At 34.7% G+C, this 16,940-nt stretch overlaps 1 protein-coding gene across 1 annotated transcript in view; it reads left to right on the top strand.

Annotated features, from left to right (window-relative positions):
* The first annotated feature begins 3,202 nt into the window (after window positions 1-3,202).
* LOC110283937 (vomeronasal type-2 receptor 116-like) overlaps window positions 3,203-16,940 on the top strand; it is an 18,842-nt gene continuing 5,104 nt past the window's right edge. The window contains exons 1-4 of the mRNA XM_021149485.1: window positions 3,203-3,583; window positions 3,935-4,726; window positions 5,563-5,778; window positions 7,574-7,697. Of these exons, the coding sequence (XP_021005144.1) occupies window positions 3,203-3,583; window positions 3,935-4,726; window positions 5,563-5,778; window positions 7,574-7,697 (1,513 nt within the window). The remainder of the gene's footprint in view (window positions 3,584-3,934; window positions 4,727-5,562; window positions 5,779-7,573; window positions 7,698-16,940) is intronic.

The following is a 16,940-nucleotide window of genomic DNA, read 5'->3' as shown; positions in this document are numbered from 1 at the left end:
GTTGTGGGTAGCTGGCGAGTGTCAGCCGACCCTGTGCCCCCATCATATTTTTCATATTCTTCAAAGTTTCATTTCAGTCAGTCCTAAATCCACTCTCTCTGCCCTCATCTTTCTACCCACTCAATTTTAATTTTAATAATTTTTTCCTCATTCAAGCACACTTTGTGTGTCTGGAGTATCATTGAGTTGGTACCAGCCCAGAATATGATTGCCTATCATAGATCATATTATTGAATAACAGTTAAATCTTTTTAAAGAATTATCAAGTTGGAATACTGTTCAGCTTTGAGTAGAAATGGCTACCATAAACTCATTTGTTTGAATGTTTCACCAATAGTCAAAGATACTATGAGGAGTTGTGGCCTTGTTGGAGTAGATATGGTCTTCCTTTAAGAAGTGTGTTAATAGAGCTAGGTGTGGTTTATACATCTAAGAAACAAAACTCTGTCCATGGTCTTCATTTCTGCTGCTTGCGGACATCTTACATTCTCTAAGACCATGTTTGCCTTCACAAGGCCATGTATCCCACCACAGTAAATGGACAAAATTTCTGAAACTGTAAGCCATCCTCAATTAAAGGTTTGCTTGCATAAGAGTTCCCATGGTCATCATCTCTCTTCATAACACTATAACAAAACTAACACAGAAAATGTTACCAGTGACAAGGTTGTTGCTGTGATAAGCGTTGTTCAATTTGGATGAGCGCTTACTGGTTTGTTTCCTTGTTTGTTTGGAGATATATTGACTTTGGGATTTGGTTTCGAAAAGTATTTAAATGCTGGAAGTGATCATTAATGAACCGTTCTAAAAGGAACATGAAAAAAAAATGTTGTTTGTGACTTGAACTCAGAGTTCCTGGATCAACTGGTTTCCAAGGAGACAAATCGTAATGTTTTCAAGTGACTCTTGTGATATTTTGTTAAAGAATGTTGTCACTTTTTGGCCTTAGACCAAAGGAATCTGCCTTACTCTGAAGTGAATAGTTATAAATTAATCTCCTTTGCTAGAAAGATTCTAAACACAGCCTTGTATTGACTCTGTTGTCTGTTTATTAGTGTTTACTTTTATGAAGATTTATAATGAAAAGTAGGAAGTTATGGAAAAAAATCACAAAATGTACAGATTGCAATATAAAGAGGTCTAGGAATTTGAATGGAGTTAAATCCTGTGTTCAAATACATAAACTTACTAACTAGAAGCACTGTGAAAAATGGAATAATGGAAGTTGAGAATTAAGGACAAAATTCTACCTAGCTAAGCTAATTAAAGTAAACCTTAGAGCTGGGTATAGTGTTTACACCGTTAATTTCTGCTGGTGAATTTCTCAGGTTAGGGACTTCCTGGAATACAAATTGAGGTTCAAGATATGAGTGTAGTCAGAAAAACAAAACAAAACAAAACAAAACAATGCAGTAACAACAACAAAAACAAAACAGAACAAAACAAACAAACAAAATAAAAGCTAGACAAGATTTAACTAAATGAATAGGGTATGCTAGAGCCTCACCATGCAGCAGAACTTGACATTTTAAGCATGTGGTCTTAAAACTCAAGTCAAGAATAGAAGGGATTATGGAATCATTCTCTGTGACTAAGAAAAAAAAAGTTTCTGTTTTTGTTTTTTGGATATTTTATTTATTTACATGTCAAATGTTATCCCTTTTCCCTGTTTCCCCTCCAGAAATCCCTTACCCCATCTTCCCTCTCCCTGATTCTATGAGGGTGCTCCCCCACCGACCCACCAACCCACCCACCCACCCACCCAATCCAGCCTCCCTGGCCTGGCATTCCCCTACACTGGGGCATTGAGCCTTCCCAAGTCCAAGGTTCTCTCCTCCCATTGATATCTGACAAGGCCAAGAAAAGTTTTTAAATCCATGGACATATCAGGGATCTCCATGCATGGAGACTCAAAGAAGCCATTATGTGAAGCTCTAAAGATAAGTCTGAATTGCCATGGAGATCCCAAAATGCTCAAGATAATAGAGCTCTGGTCTTTCTTCCAAGGAGCACTGCCAAAAAGGAATGGGGCAAGCCCAATAGAAAGATGTGTTTTGGAGTCAACAAAGATGAAATTAATTAGAGACCTGAGAAGGATGTTGCCATTCTGCTGGAACACTGCCTGTCCTGAAATGGGCAGAAGCGATACACAGTAGTGTACCTAGGTCTGAAGACCGATAATTCCTGGCCTTTAAGTGCCCCAACTACGCTGTGTGCTGAGGCTGATGGCTTCTAAAAAAATCTAAACTATTTCTTGATTACTCTGAGGTTCAAAGACACCTAGCTTGTCCTGGTGCTTAAGAGCAGGGGATTAGAAAAACTGTCCTTTGTTGGAGACTGAAACAGGAGAATCTCTAGAAATTTTCTGTGTAACTGGGCATATACAGTAAGAAAGTAAAGAAAGCCAGAAGCCAGATATGGGGATTCAAACCATGATTCCCAGTACTAAGCAGAGCAAGGAATGTGGGTATTAATGAGTTGAAGGTCAGCCTGATGTACAGAGCAATGTCCAGTAAAGTCATAGGCTTGGTTTTGCTCAAACCACCAAGCAAGCAATTGATTACCAAATGAAAGTAATTCAGAATTAAATGAAATACAGAGACTCTTTATAAATTATCCGAATAGCTAGGAGTAACTCTGTAACTTGTCTTATCTTACCTTCATACTTACTGACCTCAATACAACTGTACCTACAAAGAGACACACATGCACAAACTGGTATGCACAAATATCATAAATACACACATAGATGAAAAATGTAACAGGCATTGTGTTATACAACATTTCTTTGCAAGTTCCACTAGCAAATCCAGGTTACTATACTCAAAAATCCATCTTAGAGAAATAGCAACTGAGGCCATGAATAGAATTATTTTACCTTAGAACATTATTTAAATAAGATATTGTTTCTGAAAATTGATTATATGGATAATTACATATACATATACTTGTATATATAAGTGAAGTGCTCAGGAAACCAATCACTTGTAGCAGCAGATCTGCTATTATGAATGAAAATAATTCTTGATTTGTAGACAGTTTTTATTTGACTTGCCTATAAAAGATGAATAAAGTTGCTTTGAGCAACTATGATCAAAGAATTGTAATGCAAAATGATCTTGCCTAATTCTGATATATTTACCCAGTCTAGTTCTACATACTTATGGTGAAGATATCAAATTATATATTTCATAGAAAGAAGATGAACTATAAAATTTGCTGTACAAATATTCAGGCATGTGACATAAAGGCAATATTTCTTTTGCTAATTTTATGTCATTTACACAGGTATAATTTTAAAAGCTACCAGTATATTCTGGCCCTGATATTTGCCATTGAGGAGATCAATGGGAACCCCAATCTTTTACCCAACATATCTCTTGGATTTGATTTCTACAATGTCAGATTCACTGAGAAGGATACACTTATGAATGCTTGTATGTGGCTTACAGCTCATAGCGAGAAATATATTTTACCTAATTACAACTGTGGAAAAAGGTATTTTACTGCTGCACTTACAGGAACATCATGGACGGTATCTGCACAAATTGGCACATTATTTCAACTCTTTAAATTTCCACAGGTGAGAAAAGATATACTCTAGCAACTGGAAATTGGGAGTTCTTTGTTGATATTATAGGTGTCTTTAAAATTAAAAGAGAAAATTTTAATTATTCAAATATCAAAGCAAAGACTCAAATATGAGGAGATCAACCCACATTTCTCTTGCTTGCAGGAAATGTATTGTGAAGTAAATTAAACCAAGTAGGTATTAGAAACTTACAGGCTTGCCAGAAATTTCTCTAAAATGATAGAAGTGAAAATTTCTTTTAAAATTGGGAAAAATATATTTTTCCTGTTCTCAAATTTTGATTCGGGAGTGAAATTTTGTTTGAAATTAATATTGTTCCTCTTCTTTCTCAATTTGTTTCAGCTTTCCTTTGGCCCTTATGATCCTATTTTGAGTGACCGAAATCAGTATTCTTCTCTCTACCAGATAGCCCCCAAGTCCTCATCTCTTTCACTTGGCATTGTCTCTTTGATGGTTCATTTTAGGTGGTCCTGGGTTGGTCTCATTCTTCCAGATGACCACAAAGGAAATAAAATTCTATCAGATTTCAGAAATGAGATGGAGAGAAAAGGAATCTGCATAGCTTTTGTGAAAATGATCCCTGCCACCTGGTCTTCACATTTAAACCAATTCTGGAAAAATGTAGATGAGACAAATGTCATAATTATTTATGGTGACATTGATTCTCTAGAAGGTCTAATGAGAAATATTGGGCAAAGGTTATTGACATGGAAAGTCTGGGTCATGAACATTGAACCTCATTTTACTGACTCTGCTGATTATTTCTTGTTAGACTCATTCCATGGGAGCCTCATCTTTACATACCATTATTCAGAAAGATTTGAGTTTACAAATTTTATTCAAACAGTTAATCCCTACAAATATCCAGAAGATATTTATCTTCCTAAGTTGTGGCATTTGTTCTTCAAGTGTTCATTTTCTGATATTGGTTGTCAACTTTTGAACAACTGTCAGTTCAATGCTTCTTTGGATGTATTGCCTCGTCACATATTTGATGTGTCCATGAGTGATGAGAGTACCAGCATATACAATGCTGTGTATGCTGTGGCTCACAGTCTCCATGAGATGAGACTTCAGCAAGTACAAATGGAACCATATGAAAAGGGGGAAGAAACTTTGTTTTTTCCATGGCAGGTATTATGCTTTCTACTATATTGTATTTTCAGCACTCTGATATATGAGATTTGCTGTGACATTTAATTTAGTATTGTAAAATTTAGTTTAGATTGTCCACAATTAGAAGAAATTTTGTGTTACTAAAGTTACCTGGATGTCAGGAGAGATCCACATGTTTGTTGTTGAGATTTGAAGTGACTTGTATTTTTATATTGTAAAATTTAGTTTATATTGTCCACAATCACAGGGATTTTTGTGTTTCTAAGCTTACCAAGAGATCATGAGAGTTTCCCATGTGTGTTATCCAGAGATGGGATGCAAGATAACAGGAGGAGCTGTGCTTTGTCATTACCAAGTTCATGTCATCAAAGCTAGTTATAAAATATTCTCATTGCAATAGTTGCAAAAAGAAAGCAGTGTTTTCTCTATAAATTTTTGTTACAAAAGAAATAAGAATTGGACATTTAACTAAATTGAGAGTTTTTTTTTTCTGTGATGTTACCTTTTATTTACCATTTAGACCTCAAAACCCTCATTTTTGGTAGTAGTACTCTGAAGATACTCTGAAAACAAAGAAATTTGGGTAGGTTTCAAATAATTAACCTTTACATGAGTTAAAAGTAATTGATTCATTATCTGAGCTTGATTTAAAGGTTTCCATTAGAGCTAAATGACCTTTCAGATGGAGAATGGCATCCCACAAACTTGGGTTTTCATTTTAGCATTCTAGGAAGCTTCATTAATGTTGACATTCATTCACATCAGAAATTAAGAACAAGAAGACACATTCCAAAACAGAGTTTCTGTTCTGACACTTGGACACAGTGTAATATAAGTTCATGAATCTTTTTCAGCTCAACTCTTTCCTGAAGGACATTGAAGTGGGAGACCAAATGAGTTTAGGTTGGAGACAGGAAGTAAATGTAAAATATGACATTCTTAACATTTGGAATTTACCAAAGGGTCTTGGAAGAAAGGTAAAAATAGGATCATTTTCTCCAAATGCTCCCCAGGACCAACAGTTGTCTTTAACTGAGCAGATCATCCAATGGCCAGAAGAATTTTCAGAGGTGTGTTATGTCTTATCTCAATGCTTTGAGTGTATGTTAGTAATAAAATTCTGTTTTCCAGTACAATAGTTCTTGTTTTCTGACTCAAGGCCCATTAATCTTTTATTACCAATATAACATATAATAAAACTGGTACTATTGGCTTTTAATCTTTCTTTATGTAGATCAAAATCCTATTTTGAGTGACCAAAATCAGTATTCTTCTCTCTACCAGATAGCCCACAAGTCCTCACCTCTTTCACTTGGCATTGTCTCTTTGATGGTTCATTTTAGGTGGTCCTGGGTTGGTCTCATTCTTCCAGATGACCACAAAGGAAATAAAATTCTATCAGATTTCAGAAATGAGATGGAGAGAAAAGGAATCTGCATAGCTTTTGTGAAAATGATCCCTGCCACCTGGTCTTCACATTTAAACCAATTCTGGAAAAATATAGATGAGACAAATGTCATAATTATTTATGGTGACATTGATTCTCTAGAAGTATTGAGTGTTATATGTTCCTCTTTTGTTCACTTATATGAACATTAAATTTACTCCACTTTTCACAAATTAGGAAATCTAGGAAAGAAAAAAATTGTGTCCTAAATGACTCATGATTCAATGTTCTAGAGAAAATATCTCATTTTAAGATGAATACAATGGAAAATATAAAAGTTATTTTTATTGTGTAATCAAACATGATAAAAAACAACTTTTGGAAAACAGAGAATATTGTTGCTTATGGTTCCAGAACTATGGATTCCAGCAAAATAGAAGCATAACAATATGGCATAGTCATGGAGACAGGAACAGGAATCAGAAAGATAGTGTTTTTACTCACACATATTAAGAGTTTATAAAGTGGGAAAATTGAATCTAAGAAAATGATTAGAATTCCCACCCCCAGATACATATTTCCTCCAGCAAATTTCATCTCCTAAAATTTCAATTATCGTCCAAATAGGGCTACCAACAGATAAATAAATATTCAAATACTTTAACATACATGGAACACTTTCCATTCTAAATCACATATAGTAGCTGTGTTAGAATCCCTTATGTCTCTGTGCATATTCATGTGTCATTGTTTTTCGATTCATGATCAGTTGTTCTTTACTACTCAGACCACTGGAAAAGAACGGTATGGAATGCAACTGTATAAGCTACTGAGGTGCCTGTGTCCAACAAATAAATATGTAACTGAAATAACTTAAGAAAGAGTTTGAGGATGCAGCATATTAAATTTCAAAATACATGATTTTCAAATGTATAATGTTTAATGCAGACAGCAACAAAGAGAGAAATTTTGTTCTGCCTCCTATACTTTTGTTTAGAAATAAGCAAACAAATAGTGACTGTAAAAATTTAGGTGGCCCTTTTCAAACTATATAAATTCATTTTTCAATTCTTTCTAAAAAATACACTTATATTTATTTCCATGATCATTTTATATTCTGTCAAATTGACAGTCAATATTCACAGTCATGGTGGAAGTAAAGGCAATCAACATAGTAGTAAAAAAGTACAGAGGTTGTATCAGTCTGGAGAGAACCCATAGCCTTGTATATCATATCTACAATCACCTAACTTTCTCAAAATTGTCCTTAATTCATTAAGATTTAAAATTCTCTAACACTTTGATAATTCTCAGACCAATCATTAAATAAATTTGCCTTATCAAGGGTAAAACCTTTTTATAATCCTCTCTATTCATAAGAATACATGGAAATACAATGCACATCATTCAAAATTGTTAATTATTAGATTTTTCATAATACACTAAATAGTAGATAACATTCTTTTCATTCTTCTCAGATACCCCAGTCTGTGTGCAGTGAGAGTTGTGGGCATGGATTCAGGAAAGTAATCCTGGAGGGCAATGCTGTCTGCTGCTACAAATGTACTCCTTGTGCACACAATGAGATTTCTAATAAGACAGGTAAACATAGCCTTTACAAAAAAATTTTCCACTTTATCCGTATGACTTTTTAATGCACTGGCATATGTAAATGTTCTAAATAGAAATCAGAATATAATTTTCCTTTCTTTGTTTAGGAAAGTATATGCAACAATCCATGTCTATCCCTTTAAAATGGCCTTAGATAAGCATTAAAATCATACATGATTTATATATTTGATTGACTTCAGAAAAATATTCCCTAGTATTTTACTGTATGTTCTATTTTACTTTGCCATTTGACATCTATTAACACATTACCAAATGTTTTTATTCAGACTGTGTATTGATAATTTTTAAAACTCATAAAAAGCTCAGATCTGTTGTATCTTCATAGTGACTGTTCCTCAGTCATTTTTCATATTTTCCTAATGTTTTAGTTGTTTGATAATTTCATAGAATGTGATTTGATTATAGTCACCACTCCAATGTCTCATATATTTATTACCCTCTTTCCTCTACCCAAATTTGTGTAATTAAAATATCTAATACAGTCTGTAATACTCATTTTCTCTTGGGTATATGGATAACACTTGTAGGTTGTCAACCAACAAGGTAGGTAGATAGGTGTTTCTTCCTAATACATAATAAAGAAAATGGACACTCCTCCAAATAGCTATCAACTGCCAATATCTGATTTTATGGGTGTGTGGTTTATGAATACCTCCATTTTTTCTATACTGTTCTTTTGCCTATCTTAAGCTTGCTAACATCTAATGCATTGTCTCATGTGCTATGAATTCATAGGTCCATCTACCTTATGTGTTAAGAAAACAGTTTGCCTGTAGTCATCTGCAGACTCTAGGCTGTGTTAACCTAAGCTATCTCTTGGATAAGATTTTTAGAAAACATTTTATTTTGTTAATGGAATTTTAAAGAAAGGTAGTGTAGTCTCTTATGGTGAGGTTTGTCATTATCTGCAAACTTTGACATTTAAAGTGCCCAAGTAATATCTGGCCTCTCTCTTTTCGCTATCTATTGCCTTCAAGTCAGTATGATAGAATCCATTTAGTACTCCAGGGTCATCTCTGCCTAGTTTCTTCCATCATGAAAGGAATTGGATAATATTCTAAAATTATAAGCATATACCCCAGTTAAATAATTTTTATAAGCTTGGTTTATGCTATCTTTTCATAGCAAAAGAACAGTAACTAAGACAGGATAATTACACAATTCCCTAAACGCTTTAGAAAGTTTTACTTACAAAATATCTGCGATACTATTCAAGACATGATAGTTATTGTCATTATCACTGAAATTTAGATATCTTTTTCTACTTTATGTAGCTGTATATTTATGCAAAATTTGATTTTTAAATAAAATAGTTCTGTTTGTCTCACAATTCAAAATGTCAGAAAAAATGTGCTGGTGTTTGTGGAGGGAGCTTTTTAGACTTTCAGAACACAGTAAGTGTATATGAAAAGAGCACACATCCTAGCAATTTTCCTACAACTCTTGTGATTGATGATCAGCTTCCAACATTACTGTATAAACGGATGAGTTTGCAATCATGAGCTAATACTCTGCATGAGACACACATTTTAAATTTTTCTTCTGGGAATAAGTATCTAGCACATGAATTATAGTTATAGAAATGACCCACAGGTACATACACATATGACATGTGTGTTTATAGATAAATAGATAGATAGATAGATAGATAGATAGATAGATAGATAGATAGATAGATAGATAGATGATAGATAGATAGAGAATGAGACAGAGACAGAAACAGAGACAGAGACAGAGGGAAAGAGAAATAAAGACAGACAGAGATATATTTTGGCATTCCAATAAGAAAACGTATTTTGTATCACTTATTTAAACTGCCATTGCTGAATTTCAGTGATGTACTGTTTTAAAAATTCTGAATTTTATTTGCATGGAATAATATAATTCGGAGTGATATTTATTATCTTACACTGTAATTTTATTATGAAAAGTAAAGCAATATTTTCTTAAAGATTAGATATGTTCAATCAGGTAATAGCTAGTAAAGTTTTACTGTCAATTTCAATGCAGTAAAAATTAATGCATCATGGTAATACATAAATTCTGAGCAATTGGAATTGTACCACATGACTTGGGTGATTAGAGTGGCAGCTGTCAGAATACTCTCTAATACTTCTTGTTAAAAGTTTCTCATGTCACCATTCTCAATACTTAATAGTTTGCATGAACTAAATAAAAATTAGTCCCATTGAGGAGAAAATTCTTCCTTTGTGTTGAAAATATTAGGATACTAATATTCAAGAGAGTCACCTAAGACTTAGCCAAAAAACCCTTAGCAAATTAATTAAAAGGCACAGAAAGAGTATTCAATTTAACAGACTCAGAAACGAAATGGGAGACATAATAACAGAAACTGTGGAAATTCGAAAAACTCATCAGATATTACTACAAAAGCCTATGCTCAACAAAACTAGAAAATCTAGATGTAATGGATGATTATCTAGAAAGATACCAGGTACAAAAGGTAAGTCAAGATCAGGTAAAATATCTATATAGTCTCATAACCCGTAAGAAGCAGTCATAAAAACCCTCCAAAACAAATAAACAAAAAACCCAGGAACAGATGGTTTTTGTACAGAATTTTACCAGATCTTCAAAGAAGAGTTAATACTAATACTGTTCAAACTATTTCACAAAATAGAAACAGAAGAAACACTAGCTAATGCATTCTATGAAACCACAGTTTTTCTGCTATCTAAACTAAGCAACATTCAGCAAAGAATGAGGACTTCAATCCATATTCAGTTATGAAATCGATGCAAGAATACTCAATAAAATTTTCTGAAAACAATTTCAAGAAAACAAAAATATACATTGTTCATGATCAAGAAGGCTTCTTCCCAAGTATCCAGGGATAGACAAAAATCCATCAATGCAATATACAGTTTAAATAAGAAAAAGGAAAAATATCACATATCATCCTTTCATTAGATGATGAAAAAGCATTTGTCAAAATACAACATCACTTCATGTTAAAAGTCCTAGAGAGATCAGGAAATCATGGCACATACCTAAACATAATAAAAGCAATGTTTAATGAAGCAAGTGCGATATAGTAGATACACATATTTGATTGCTGCATATCACCTAAAGTTTTCTGTGCTGAAGAAATTAGGATGCAATAATTTGATAATGTCACCTAACTTGTCTTAAGTTTGATATCTAATATTAGAATACAAAACAATTATTCTATACTATCATTCTTAATATTATGTCAATTTGGATGAACAATAAATAATTTTTAAGTTCATGTCCTAGGAGTTATAACTTACCTACATCAATTTGGGTTTTTTTTGTTTCTTTTCTTTTATTGTATATTTTATTTATTTATATTTCAAATGTTATCCCCTTTCCTGGTTTCTCCTCTGGAAAGCCCCTACTCCATTCCCCTGCCCCTAGTTCTATGACTGTGTTACCACAACCACCCACACATGCCTGCCTCTCTGACATGGCATTCCCCTACACTGGGGCTTCAAGCCTTCACAGGACCAAAGGACTCTCCTCCCACTGATGCCTGACAAGGATATCTTCTGCTACATATGTGGCTGGAGACATGATTCACTCCACGTGAACTCTTTGGTTGGTGGTTTAGTCTTTGGGATCTCTGGTGGGTCTGGTTGGTTGGTATTGTTGTTTTTCCTATGGGGTTGCAAACCCCTTCAGCTCCTTCATTCCTTTCTCTAACTACTCCATTGTGGACCCAGTGCTCAGTCCAATGGTTGGCTACTAACCTCCCCCTCTGTATTTGTCATGCTCTGCCTGAGCCTCTCAGGAGACAGTTATATCAGACTTCTGTCAGCAAGCACTTCTTGGCATCTGAAATAGTGTCTAGGTTAGTTGACTGCATATGGGAAAGATTCTCATGGGGCAAGTCTCTGGATGGCCTTTCCTTCATTTTCTGTTGGACACTTTGTCTCTGAATTTCCTCCCGTGAGTATTTTATTCCCCCTTCTAAGAACGACAAAAGCATCCAAACTTTGGTTTTTCTTCTTCTTAAATTTCATGTGGTCTGTGAATTGTATCTTGGGTATTCTGAGCTTTTGGGCTAATATACACTTATCAATAAGTACATTTCATGTGTGTTCTTTTGTGATTTGGTTACCTCACTCAAGAGGATCTTTTCTTTTCTTTTCTTTTCTTTTCTTTTCTTTTCTTTTCTTTTCTTTTCTTTTCTTTTCTTTTCTTTTCTTTTCTTTTCTTTCCTTTCCTTTCCTTTCCTTTCCTTTCCTTTCCTTTCCTTTCCTTTCCTTTCCTTTCCTTTCCTTTTCTTTCCTTTTCTTCTTTTCTTTATAACAGCTGTGGGTAATTTTATTAATCAAAACAAGCTGGAAGCAAAAGGGGAAAGGAACATAATTAAAATTCTGTTTTTTTTAAGAGGATATTTTCTAGTTCCATCCATTTGCCTAAAAATTTCATGAAGTCATGGTTTTAAATAGCTGTATTAGTCAGGGTTTTTATTCCTGCAAAAACATCATGATCAAGAAGCAAGATGCTGAGGAAAGGGTTTATTCAGCTTATATGTCCACACTGTTGTTTATCACTAAAGGAAGTCAGGACTGGAACTCCAGCAGGACAGGAAGCAGGAGCTGATGCAGAGGCCATGGAGGGATGTTACTTGCTGAGTTGCTTCCTCAGCCTTGGTCATCTTACTTTCTTATAGAACCCAAGACTACCAGTCCAGGGATGGCCACACACACACAATGGGCCCTCTCCCCTTGATTATCTATTGATAAAATGCCTTAAAGTAGGAACTCATGGAAGTATTTCTTCAACTGAAGCTCCTTTCTCTGTGATAACTCCAGCTTGTGCCAAGTTGATACACAAAACCAACTAGTACAATAGCTAAATAGCACTCCATTGTGTTAATGTACCACATTTTCTGTATCCATTCCTTTGTTAAAGGACATCTGGGTTGTTTCCAGTTTCTGGCTGATATAAATTAGGCTGCTATTAACATAGTGGAGCATGTGTCCTTGTTATATGTTGGAGTATAATTTGAGCATATGCCCAGGAGTGGTAGAGCTGGATCCTCAGATAATACTCTGCCCAATTTTCTAAGGAAACACCAGGCTGATTTCCAAAGTGCTTGTACCTGCTTGCAATCCCACCAACAACCGAGGAGTGGTTTTTTTTTTTTTTGTCTTTCTTTCTTCACATCCTCGGCAGCATCCGCTGAGTATTTGAACTTAGCCATTCTGACTGGTGTGATGTAGAATCTCAGGGTTGTTTTGCTTTGCATTTTCCTAATGACTAATGATGAATATTTCTTTAGGTGCTTCTCAGCCATTTGATATTCCTCAGCTGAGAATTATTTGTTTAGCTCTGTACCCCTTTTTAATAAGGTTATTTGATTCTCTGAAGTCTAACTTCTTGAGTTCTTTGGATATTAGCCCTCTTTCAGATGAGAGATTGGTAAAGATCTTTTCCAATCTGTTGGTTGCATTTTTGTCCTATTGAGAGTGTCTTTTGCAATTTTAGGAGGTTCCATTTGTCGATTGCTGATCTTGGAGCATAAGCCATTGGTGTTTGGTTCAGAAAAATTTCCCCTGTTCCCATGTGTTTGAGGGTTTCTCTCAATTTCTCTTTTATTAGTTTCAGTGTATCTGGTTTTATGTTGAAGACTTGATCTTTGTACAAGGAGATAATATTGAATCGATTTGCATTCTTCTACATGCTGACTGTCAGTTGAACCAGCATGATTTGTTGAAAATGCTGTATTTTTTCCAGTGAATAATATTAGCTCCTTTGTCAAAGATCAAGTCAGCATAGGTGTCTGGGTTCATTTCTGGGTCTTCAATTCTATTCCATTGATCTTACTTCCTGTCTCTGTACCAATACCACAAACTTTTTATCACTATTGCTTGTAATACAGGTTGAAGTCAGGGATGATGATTACCCCCCGAGATTCTTTTACTTTTGGAATAGTGTTTCCTATCCTGGATTTTGTTGTTGATATTCCATATGAATTTGCAAACTGTTCTTTCTAACTCTGTGAAGAATTGAGTTGGAATTTTAATGGGGATTGCATTGGATTTGTAGATTGCTTTTGGCAAGATGACCATTGTTACTATATTAATCCTGCCAATCCATGAGCATGGGTGATCTTTCCATCTTCTGAGATCTTCTTTAATTTCTTTCTTCAGATATGTGAAGTTCTTGCTGTACAGATCTTTCACTTGTTTAGTTAGAGTCACGCCAAGTTATTTTATATTATTTGTGACTATTGTAAAGGGTGTTGTTTCCCTAATTAATTTCTTAGTATGTTTATCCTTTGAGTAGAGAAAGGCTACAGATATGTTTCAGTTAATTTTATATCCAGCCACTTTGATGAAGTTGTTTATTAGGTTTAGGAGTCCTCTGGTGGAATTTTTGGGGTCACTTCAGTATAGTACCATATCATCTGCAAATGGTGGTGTTTTGGCTTCTTTCTTTCCAATTTGTGTCTTTTTGACCCCCTTTTGTGGTCTACTTGATCTGGCTAGGATTTTGAGTACTATATTGAATATGTAGGAAGAGAGTGAGCAGCCTTGTCTAGTCCCTGATTGTAGTGGGATTGCTTCAAGTTTCTCTATATTTACATCAATTTCTATCTTATTTCCATACAAGGAGTCAAATGGAAATTTGTATTTGATTTCCCCATTATATTTACTTTCTACTATAATTAAATATTTACATACTCTTAATTTGAAGGATTCCTTTCATATTGTCCAATTAAATATAGTAAAATTTTTATTTGCAACTATAATCTCAAGGCAACATGAACAGTCTGTAATATAGAAATGTACCAATTTCTTTTTTTTAGATATTTTTTTAATTAGCTATTTTCCTCATTTACATTTCCAATGCTATCCCAAAAGTCCCCCATATCCACCCCCCACTCCCCTACCCACCCACTCCCCCTTTTTGGCACTGGCGTTCCCCTGTACTGCGGCATATAAAGTTTGCAAATCCAATGGGCCTCTCTTTCCAGTGATGGCCTACTAGGCCATCTTTTGATACATATGCAGCTGGAGACAAGAGCTCTGGAGAAATGTACCAATTTCTAAGAGATGTTATGGATTATACAATATACACCTAGAAGAATAGGTAATGAGTACATTCATGGCATCTTTAACACACACAAAAATATTAACATTCTATAATCCAATCTCAATCAAAATAGAATCTTGGTTGTACTAAAACAGAAATTTTTAAAATGCTATTTATTTACTTTTGTCAAAATCCAATAGGATGTATTTGACCATATTCATGCCCACAAAACATCTGAGAAAAACATCTCTATCTTTACTTCAATTTGTCCTACTCAAATATGTTTGAATGTGAGACCTGCACTGTAGAAATCTATACTTTCTATTAGTAACAGTTGTGAAGAATGTTGATTCTTCCATTCTTACCAAAAAAGAAATTACTATAGCTCCTCAGGAAAAAGGTATCACTTCATGATAATCATCCATCCATGATGCTAATTGGTCAGGCATGAGCTTATACCTATTATGTACATACTGTCACAATCATAAGTTTATATTTAGAAAGTGTCATGAAATTTCTGTTTATCACTTATTCTTTAGTTTTCAGAGGCTTCTGGTTTTTATGAAGTTTCCACACTCTCATAAATCCCATCATTCTTTAATAGTAAATATTACTATCAACTTTTAGATATTATAGATATACTAAATAAGTGATACAATATATTCATATAAATAAATACATATACATACATTATATATGTATATATATATAAATATATATATATATGTATTGTACAGGGTTTGTGTGTGAATGTATGTATTCATGTGTGTCACCAAGTCAGTTTGGGAATGTATTCTCTATAAATACAATAATAGTGTGTCACTCAACAAATCTGACAGGGGTTCTGTTTAATAACTCTACATCATGACACAGCTCAAAGAAATGCAAAGCACTATAAATTTAAAAAATATAGATGATTGGAAAATTTTACAACAAGGTAATAACTTTTAAAATGAGATATATTATTATTATTAATAAAGAAAACTGATATTATTAATAAAGTAAACTTAAAAGTCTAGTGATCAATTCACAAAAGAAATTTAGAGACAATTGGATAATGTAACACAAAAACCCTGGTACATAGATTTTTACATTAATCATCAAATTTTCAAAATTATAAGAGCAGAGTATGATAAAACTGTTATATTTTTTATTTTTTCAATCTATTTATTTATTTGTTTATTTATTTATTTACATTGTATATTTTATTCCCCCTTTGCTCCCACCCTCTTACTGTTCCACCTCTCATACCTTCTCCACAACCCCCTGATTCCAGGTAGATGTTCCCACCCCCAACCCACCTGACCTCTAAACTCTCTGGGGCCTCCAGGCTCTTGAGAGATAGGTTCATCATCTCTGAATGAACACAGACCCAGCAGTCTTCTACTGTATGTGTGCTGATGGCCTCATATCAGCTGGTGTATGCTACCTGTTTGCTATTCCAAATTTTGAGATACCTCAGGGTTCCAGATTAATTGAGACTGCCAATGGTCCTACAGGTTTGATTTTCTCCTCAGCATCTTTCAGTCTTCTCTAATTCAACAACAGCAGTCACCTGCTTCTGTCCATTGGTTGGGTGCAAATATCCACATCTGATACTTTCAGTTGATTTTTGGGTTTTGTGGAGTATAGTTATGCTATGTCATTTTTGTGAGTGCTCCATAACCTCAGTAGTAGTGTCAGGCTTTAGGACCTCCCCTTGAGCTGAATTCCAATTTAGGCCTGTCACTGGAGCTTCTTTTCCTCAGGCTCCTCTCAGTTTCCATCTCTGTAATTCTTTCTGAAAGGAACAATTATGGGTCAGAGTTGTGACTGTGGAATGGCAACCCCATCCCTCACTTAATGTTCTGTCTTCTTGCTGGAGGTGGGCTCTATAATTTCCCTCTCCCTACTGTCCAGCATTTCATCTAAGTTCCTACATTTGAGTCCTTAGAGTCTCTCATCTCCCAGGTCTCTGGTACATTCTGGAGTGTCCTCCCAACTTCCTATTTCTCTAGGTTGTCTGTTTCCATTTTGTTTGTTTGTTTGTTTGTTTTTCTACTGGCCTTCAGGGCTGCAGTTCTTTTCTTTCATCCAATACCAGATCAGTTTCCCTTCTCTCCCCAGTCCTATTCCCCATGTCCATTTTCTTTTCCAGGTCTTTTCCTCCCTCCCTCCCTCCCTCTCTCCCTCCCTCCCTCCCTC

This window comes from Mus caroli, chromosome 17 (genome assembly GCF_900094665.2).
Source record: "Mus caroli chromosome 17, CAROLI_EIJ_v1.1, whole genome shotgun sequence".
Classification (NCBI taxonomy): domain Eukaryota; kingdom Metazoa; phylum Chordata; class Mammalia; order Rodentia; family Muridae; genus Mus; species Mus caroli.
Note: the sequence above shows the minus strand (reverse complement) of the source record. Positions and strands in the feature narration are given on the sequence as shown.